The sequence below is a fragment of the Haemorhous mexicanus genome, chromosome 1 (genome assembly GCF_027477595.1).
Source record: "Haemorhous mexicanus isolate bHaeMex1 chromosome 1, bHaeMex1.pri, whole genome shotgun sequence".
Taxonomy (NCBI): Eukaryota; Metazoa; Chordata; class Aves; order Passeriformes; family Fringillidae; genus Haemorhous; species Haemorhous mexicanus.
The window spans coordinates 119725895-119735140 of NC_082341.1; the positions used below are offsets into that span (position 1 = coordinate 119725895).

At 42.4% G+C, this 9246-nt stretch overlaps 1 protein-coding gene and 1 non-coding gene across 2 annotated transcripts; both read right to left on the bottom strand.

The window, feature by feature from the left end:
* Window positions 1–44: 44 nt before the first annotated feature.
* Window positions 45–3035, bottom strand: RPS20 (ribosomal protein S20). Its single transcript, XM_059860793.1, has 4 exons — window positions 2875–3035; window positions 1511–1610; window positions 690–763; window positions 45–268 (listed from the first exon to the last, which is right to left on the bottom strand). The coding sequence occupies exons 1-4, from the start codon at window positions 2875–2877 to the stop codon at window positions 86–88; spliced, it is 360 nt and encodes a 119-aa protein (XP_059716776.1). The 5' UTR covers window positions 2878–3035; the 3' UTR covers window positions 45–85.
* LOC132339547 (small nucleolar RNA U54) lies at window positions 842–905 on the bottom strand. The gene has a single exon (XR_009489682.1). It is a non-coding gene; the product is annotated as a small nucleolar RNA U54 (small nucleolar RNA).
* Window positions 3036–9246: the final 6211 nt, after the last annotated feature.

A 9246-nucleotide genomic window follows, 5' to 3' on the forward strand; every position in this document is an offset into this window, starting at 1 on the left:
TCACAGAACTATCTCTTGGCATGCCAAAGAGAAGAAACAAGCAGTGAAAATTTGTAAATCAACTTTATTCATCGATGACCATGGTTTAGGCATCGGCAATAGTAACTTCAACTTCTACGCCTGGTTCGATGCTGATGGAAGTGATCTGCTTCACGATCTCCGAAGGGCTGTGCAGGTCAATGAGCCGCTTATGGATACGCATTTGGAAGCGATCCCAGGTCTTGGAACCCTCACCACAAGGCGTCTTCCTAGTAGTGATCCGCAGGGTCTGAAAAGTCAAACACGGGGTATTGAGCTGATGCACTGAGAGGAGTAATCTACAATCATAAGGAAAGATGATCACCTACAAATACTGTATGGTATCTGTGCCATTAGAAAGTTACCTATTAAGTTATAATAGGTCTACTGATGTTAACACTCCTTCCCTACATATTTAATTTCATTTAAAAAATGAGTCCATTACCAAAATAAAGTGAACAGAAACTCTTCCAGATTCAACATGTTTTGCACTTAACAGTTACCCTAGGTGTCAAAGCAACTTGTGAATTCGTCTTCTTACACTGGCTTACCCTCAGTTTAGTAGCACTGCTTTTTACCTCACCTTTTGCTCTTTAAAAAAAAATATGTTTTTAAGCAACACATTGCAAAAAGAAAACCAACTTTTAAGACAGGAAAACACTGTCAAGTACCTTGGTGGGCATGCGAACAGGTCCCTTCACCTTCAGGTTTTTTTCCTTAGCACCTCTGATCAAGTCAGCACAGACTGAAAAAAGACATGCAACAGCTCAGGTTTGCAATTATTTTACTTGCTTGAATTTTTGAGCAAGCATTTTAAACAAGATGTTGGCTCAGAATAGCGTATGAGTGATCACTGCCATTCATTTTAAGCATTATCCTCATAGCCAACCACCGTACAACTGGAAGTGTGGTGACATTATGACCAAAGTCAAGGTGCAACAATAAGCAAAAGCCACTACTAGATGTTTAAACCATATTTAAGCTGTCATCAGCCTGAAGATCCTGCAAATAATAACTTTTTTTACATTTTTATTATATGATTAAACACTGGCAAAGCTAGTTCCTAAACAAGATTAAATTTTTTTTTAAAGAATGTTGCACTAAACTCTTCATAACACGAATGACAAAATATGGAGAAACCAGTGCCTTTCAGTTCTCACACATTCAAAGCGTGATAACTGCTTCAAAATTCTCCATAAAAACTAAAGGGAAGAAGCTGCACTCTCTTACATTAGTCACTATGATGTAAGTTTTCCACATAATGAAAACCCCCAAAACACTAACTTTCATTAAAAATTAAATCACAATTTACTTTCTGTGGTGTATGAAGCACTTTGGGTTGGCTTTGCAAGCTGAGGCACGTACAAAAAGGCAAACTAACATCTTTAATTACAGCTGGTTTCAATATATTATTGTATTTTGCAATGCCTTGCATGGCACCTATTATTCATTACTTGACAAGCTACCCAAGTAAGCAGAGAAGCACACTCACCCTTCTCCAGTGATTTTACATTGCGACTTGTCAAAGTGATTCTAATGCGATGAATCGCCACCTCTTGTTCCACAGGTGCTTTGCCGGTATCCTTAAACGCCTGAAACGTTGAAGTTACAAGTATCAGACACTGCAGTGAACACCGACTAACACTCTCCACTGCATCTTAGAAACACATCTCTAAAGTGTAAAGAACAATTTAGCTATGGGACTATTTAATACTATTGACCAGAAGAGCTATCTGAAGGGCATGGCAGAAATAATGGGAAAATAATGAAAGGGCAAAGTCCTAACTCTAAGGAAAAGCAATTTTTTTCTGTCTAACTACACCCCAGGGTGGGAAGCTGCAAGCACACCCTTCCCTGGCTTGCCTATATACAGCTGGCACCAACATTGCTTTTCCTTAAAAAAAAAAAAAATATATATATTTCAGTCTTCATGTATCTTAAAACTTAACCTCACCACAAATGGAGCAGCAAAGACTTGATCAACAAACCTGCAACAACTCACACCACGAGAACAAAAAGGGACACCTGCCCAGAAAGACTAATTCGACCACTCAGGAAACTGACTTGAGGTGCTTAAGCAATTAAACACTTGCAAATAATGGGGTATTAATGTGAGTTAAGTGAGCTGATGAAATAGGAGTAAAAACATGGACCAAGGAAGGTCTCAAGAGAAGAGAAATGAAATATATATTTGCATGTGCCTCTATAAAAATATAAACAAGGGGGTTGCCCAGAGGATGGAGCCAGGCTCTTCTCGGTGGCGCCAACCAGTAAGACAGGAGACAACGGGCAGAAACGGATGCACAGAAGTTCCACCTGAACATGAAGAACTTTCTTACTGTGCAAGTGATTTAGCACAGAGAGGCTGTGTATGGCGTATCCCTCACTGGAGATATTCAAGAGCCGTCTGGACTCAATCCTGTGCCATGTGCTCTAGGACGACCCACTGCGGTCCCTTCCAACGTGACCTATTCTGCGGTTCTGTGAAACACGGGACGCCCACACTGACGATGAGGTGCTACCTGCAGCATTAAGTGACCGCGTTCCCTAACAAGGGCCGCCCGTGAGGGCAGACACACGAGGCCGGATCAGCGCCGCTCACGCTGGGCTGCGGCCGCCTGCCCTCCCCGAAAAGAACGGCGCTGCCGGGCCCCCAGGCCGCCCTCGCTGCCCGCCGGCTCGGGGTGAGCTCCGGGAGCCGCCCCGGCAGCCGAGGACCCTCCGCGCACCGCCGGGAAGCGCGGCGCTCTCCCGGGGCCGAGGGCCTGCACCGCCCGGGCCGGCGCGGCGCCCACGCGGCGAGGCTGGCGCGGCAGCCCCGCTCCCTCCCCAGTGCCCGGCGCTTCCCCGCCTCACCATGGCGGCAGCGGAGCCTTCCTGACCGACTTATTCCCGGGCTCGGGCGGCGCGGGGCCCAGCGAACAGCGGTGAGCCAGGAGGCGGCAGCGGCGGCGCGGGAGAGGCGGGTGTGGCGGCGGCGGGCGCTTATATAGCGGAGCGGCGCCGCCTCCATCCGGGCGCCGCGGGACCTTTCACCCGCCCGCCGGGCGCGGAAGCCGCCGTGGCTCCGCTTCCTGCGGGGATGGTGGCCCTGCGGAGCGGGACCTTGGCCGGCACCTCCTGTGCCCCCTCCTCGGGCTCGGCCCTTCCTGCTTGGGTCCCGCGGGCATCTCGGGCTCTTGCTTGCCTTTTCCGGGAGATTTCGGCGTTCTGCTGGCGGGAGGGCCGGGATTTGGCACAGAGGCGAGGCTTCATCGCTTCCAGTGATAGCGAGCCCGTTCCCGTCTGAGCCTTTGGGTCTTTTTATCTTCTTTCATTCCTGAAAGCGACAGGACGAGAGGACATGGTCTTAAGCTGTGCGAGGAGAGGTTTATTTTGGACGTTAGTAGGGATTTATTTATTCACAGAAAGGGTGATTAGACATTGGAATGGGCTGCCCGGGGAGATGGTGGGCAGTGTTCCTGGGGGTGTTTAAGGAACGACTGGATGTGCCATGGTCTAGTTGGACGTGGTGGTGTTCGGTCACAGGTTGGACTCGATGGCTCCAGAGGTCTGTTCCAGCCCAGTGTGAATCTGTCAAGTGGAGGCGCAAGAGCAGAATTGAATATTTAAGTAAAAGTGCTCGTTTTATTCATGCTTAAGTTTAAGAACGTAAATTAATTTTATCTATGGAAGTTCCATTATCTGTTCAGGTTGGGCATTGGAGGGATATTTTTTGCTGAGCATTGTCTTTGATTTGGCCTGGACAGTGGTAAAAGTTAGTCCCAAACCAAGTGTTTTGCTGAAAATAAGTTGCTTTCAAGTTACCTCACTGGAGAACCTGAGAAACATGTATAAAAATGAAGGCCTATAGTAGAGTCACTATGACTGTCTTTTAAAATCAGTAATTAAATTCCATTTTGGAGTTCTGTTCAGGAATCATAGACATGTATAATGTTCGCATAACTACTGCACCTCTGGAAGCTTATTTATTACTGCGGTTATTCAAGAAAGTTTGCTTGGGATTTCAAGATGAGCTTACTTTCAGCTGTCACACTGCTTTAACGTTTTTTTTTTTCCCTGCCAGTTGCTTTAGATGTCTTCATTTGGTCCTTAAACCTCATGTGATGCAGTTAACTTTTATATGCCAACTATTCCATTGTTTAGGCTTGTTTGCCTAAATTTGGATTATTTGTACTCCTTGAAATCTCTGGTTTACTAATACTTTCTTTGAAAGTGCTAGAGTCTGTATTCTGATAAAGTAGCTCCAAAAAATGTGGATAAAGAAGTTGTCATCCTGTTGCTGTTTCCTGAAATGCAGCAATGTCTTTTGCCAATGGAGATCAGTATGTGAAAAATCTGTTTTGATGATACTCACCTTTCTCTGGTCTCTTGCTCCCTGCAATGAAAACATCATTCTGTTCTGGTGGTTTGTTTTGGAAACTTTTAAAAATTACATATGCACTATTTTTGAACTCATTCCCATGTTTATTCTGTTACCACCTTTTCCAGCTACTTCCTGAGGAGGTTTTCCATCTATAAGTGTTTTAAATTCATCACTCTTAAATACATGACCTCACACTGATCATGCTGAAGCACTTTGTTTTCCAGTAATCCGGATGGTTCCAAATCAGCAGCCTTGCTGCCCTATTTACTTAGAACTTTTTATGAATGTTCTTAGTAAACTTTATTTCCAGATAAAATACTGAGTACTTTGCTGCCAAGAACTAATTCCTGTGGGCTTCAATTAGAAAGATGTCTGACTGAGGCAGACCTGTAGCCTTGGTTTTGATTTGCTTGCTATGAACTGTAGGTGCACAATTGTGCCAGTTTCTCTGTGTCCTACTGAAAAAGTCAATGTGCAAATGTGTTATATCAACACTGTTCCTATTGTCCACCAAACAAGTGCTGTAATTGCATGAGAAAAAAAAAAAAAAGTAATTCTGAAAATATGTTTTCCAGACATTCAAGCTGTGTCATTTAAGTAGAATTTGATCATTTATTTCTTATTCCTATATGAAGAAGTTGGTTTGGGTTTATTTTTTTTTTCCCTGGGATTAAGGCAAGGTTGACTGTAAGTGCCTGAATTTGTTCCTTTCGTACTTATTTTCCTAGTATTGGCATTACCTCAGCTTTCTTTGAGATTTTTTCCTTTTTTTTCTGAGCTTCCCCAGATTTCTCAGAGCTTATGGAAAATCCACATTTAACAGCACACAAGTCTCCTTTGCCAGCTCTTAAAATTCTTGGATGCAGGCTATCTGGAGCTGCTGATTTAAAAACCGCCTCACTTCTGTTCCTATGTTTAAAGCTTGCCATGGCTGTTGTTGGAGTTTTCTGATATATGTTGTTTTTCTCCACAAATGTGCAACAGAAATTTATCTAAGCTTTCTGTTTTCTCTGAAATATGCTATATATTGAAAAATGCTCCTTCATGCCATTCATGTGAGTAAAAAGCCATTCTAAATACAACTTTTTGTTTATCTTGTATTTTGTCATTCGTAGCTTCTAATTCATACTTTGTATTCTGCCTGGTTTTCCTTTGATTACGTACTGCTTTTTGTGTAGGTTTTTCTCCCCAGACAATGCTAACTTTAGTTAAGAGATTGTGATTCTGTGACTTAAATTAATACCCAACAGCCTGTGCTTTTTAGGTGAAGTTTCCAGGAACTTTCCCCTCATGTCAAGTAATTAAGAGGATAAACGATTATGAAGCAAGACATGCTTTTGACATGATTTAGTAGTCTGTAGCAAAAAGAACTTTATACCTAATTTAATGATTTATCATTCAGAGTATGAGTCCATGTGCATTCATGATACTTTCTGACTTTTGGTTTGGGGTTTACAGATTACTGGGGATTTTTTTTCTCTCTTCCTTTGACTAGTTTGTCCTTCAGAAGAGTAAATCCTGGGATGAATCTTATCTATGTGACAGAAGGAGCATGTGCTGTAGTCATTCAGGTCTTTTGTAGTAACTTAGTGAAAAGCAGATTTTTGTTGTCTTCTGGTGAATGTTGAACCTTTCTGATGAATTTTTGGTTGGGTCAAAGGACAGACATACTCGCCAAGCGTTGCAGCTCGGATTGTGAACACCATCCATTTTTTGGAGTAGATTTATTCTGCTTGTTTCACACTTGTGGTGCATGGATGGTTTAGGCAGAGCTCACGGTAGCTTCCTCAAATCTGCTGCATCACTTTTCATAGCAGTTATTTCATGTGGGCAGCTCCCTGGAAGCTGTCTTGGTTATGCCAGCCTAATACCTCTAGTATTTGCTTTCAGTGGTGATGAACATATTGCTATTTACTTGTAAATCACTTCCTTCTCCAAGGTCATTGGGATCTGAACACACTTTTAAGGGTTTTGTTTGAGCTTCTGTTCTTCAATACCTGTGAAGCAGGATCACTGGAAGCAGGCTTCCATGAAGGTCATCAATATATGGTTGAGTCTCTAAACCACTCAGGAGAAAGCCAATGAAACCTATTTTCAACCCTTTTAAGAAGGGTTACAGCATCTGCTTCGTCTTAATTGTAGTTACCTGCTGATCCTCTTGTGTTAAGTTTCTCAGTTGTATCATGTTGCAGAACTTTCATCCAAGTTCTATGCTCAGCGATTAGCTTTTCCTACAAGATCCTGAGCTACTGAAACTTCAGGAAAAAAAAATCTAAAACATACCTAAACTAAACTAAAAAATATCCTCCTTTAAAAGATTGATTTGTATAGATGGGTAGCTGCTAACAGGTATTGCTCTCTGCAGGTAGCAGGCAGACAGAATGCACAGCTGGAGTTCTCATGTTGCACCTAGCCTGTCCATTTTACATTTTCTAAATTTTCATGCCAGTTCCAGCATAAAGCTCAGCATATAAAAATGCAACCACCCCTCAAAATACTAGGCTGTCTTTACCTTAAAAAGTCCTCATGTAAGCATGGAAAACATGAACTAGGTCTGATTCAAAAAAAGAGTAACTGTGCCTTGATGGAGTCCTTTACAAACATTGACACAAATATTGATTGTTAGGAGATGTTTTCAAGTGGGTAACTTGAACTTCATCAAGCTCTTTCTAAATGTGTGCTTTTTGCCTGGCAGATAATACACTTGGCTTCTAATATCATTGATGTGATTAGAGCAAAATATATCCCTTGTCAGCCTGTTTTGCCTTGTTTTTCTAACACAGGTCACCATGACAAAAAATACATAGCTGATGATATGCTACAGCATTTCTAGTGACATTGAATCTGTGATACATCATTACAATATGTCTTCAAACACTTGGGGCTGAAACAGCATTGTCCGTCTGGGAGGCTTTCAGGAGGATAATTGAATTCATAGTGTTCTAGTTCAATCTTAAATTTTTTTCAAATTGATGAATTACATGTTCTCTGCTTTCTTAGAAGAATGTTTTCTCTCCACTCCTTGCTCTGCAGATGTGATGCTTCTGTCAAATTTGCAATAATGAAAAAAACACCTTTGGCAGAAAATGACTCTAACTCACATAGCCTTGATAGCAACTAAGGTGGTTTATTGATTAGCAGCCTATAGTTTGCTAGTAATAAATGAACTATATTGTGGGTCAGTATCAGCACTACAACAGAAATCAGAATACAGGAGGCTTACAAACTGCTGGTAAGCACCTATGAGTTTCATACCCTTACTTACATGACACTTACATAGTCACACATTTCTTACATGCACTTCCACTCTCTGGCAAGAAGTGTGCATTAACAGACACAGTCCCACTTTTGGAAGCCTATGCAGCCATTCTACATACCAGCAGGGGTGTGGGTCCCTACTATTCCTTCATCCTGTCAGTCCCTCTTGTCTGTACCAGCAGTGGTGTGGCAGATACCTACCATGTCTGATGAGGAGGGTCTTTGAAATATTGGCACCTGTTGCAAGCTTTCCTCTAATAATCACAAATTCTCATGCTGCTTTTCAAGCTTCCCCCTCCCCCCCCCCCCCCCCCTTAAAAGGCTCTTGTTAATCCAATTCCCTGGTCACCATTTAATCTGGGGGGTCATTGTCTTAAACAAGCTTTGTTATTGTTAATTTCCTCTTAGTGTTATCAAGTTTAGTGTTATCAAGTTTTGGGCAGGCATTGTCTCAGAACATGCCAGTTTGGGTATTCTGTTCACACACACTATTTATACTTGCATTCCTACCCTATCACCTGTTGTTATCCAGGCCAGGTTACCAAGAGTGGAGGTATGCAATTCCTGTACCAAAAATCCCCAGCATCAGCCCAGAAAGCAGATCTAGTGGGCATACAAACAGAACTGTGGGATTTTTGCATCCAGTTTTCATTTTGGAAATCACCTCAGACGTCTTCATGTGGGTAAAAGTTAATCAAGTACAAAAAATAATAAACTACACAAATCTCTCCAGTCTGGATTTGGCCACTTGAGACAGCACCACGTGGCACTGTTTGTTGTGGTCTTTTCACTTTGTGAAAATAGTTCAAGACTGCATTAGTTCGTAGAAGACATTGAAGACTTGCACCTACTCAGATAATACCTACGTGACTCATTGAACAGAACAAGCTGTTTTAACACCAGAATTGGAAATAGCTTCCAGGACACAGGTTTTGCTGCTCTTACCTCGCTGGCTTCTCTATGGGTGCTTTGTACTGAGAGCATTTAGGAACTAGTGGCACGTACTGATGCCTGCAAACTCTCACAAGACTTTGCTATGAAAGACTTTGGAGTTGTGTTTCCTCTGTGTCTGCCTCCTGCAAAGACTTTGTGGGAAGCTGCCAGCCTCAGGGTATTAGCGTGGTTGGATGTCTGTCCTGGGAGGAAAAAATGGTGTTTAATTTTGCAGCAATTCTGTTTACCAGTATATGTAGCCCATATACATGTTTGCCCATGTGTTTTAGAGCCCAGATATGAAGTTGCTGATCGTGGCTTTTTTTTCATCCAAAGACCAGTTTAATCTAATGTAATTCTTTGGCGAGACAGAGTAGTAGGGAATTGTTTCACGGGGCTTGTGCTGCTTCTCTGTCATGGAACAGGGATAATTTAAGGAATGGTTCTGGCCTCACACTGCCATATGACTAGAAGAAAAATTTCTTTTGATATGGAATGCATCACTCCCCATGTTTGCAGTTTTTTGTTTGTGAGAAGTTTTTCCTCATCTCTTTAAGGACTGATGTCTTTTTGTGATATTCTTGATCCAAAGAGTTTTCAGATGGTGAATGTTTGCAAGCACAAAATTCGGCAAATGCCTGCCACAGATGATGAAGAGACTTAAAGCAAGG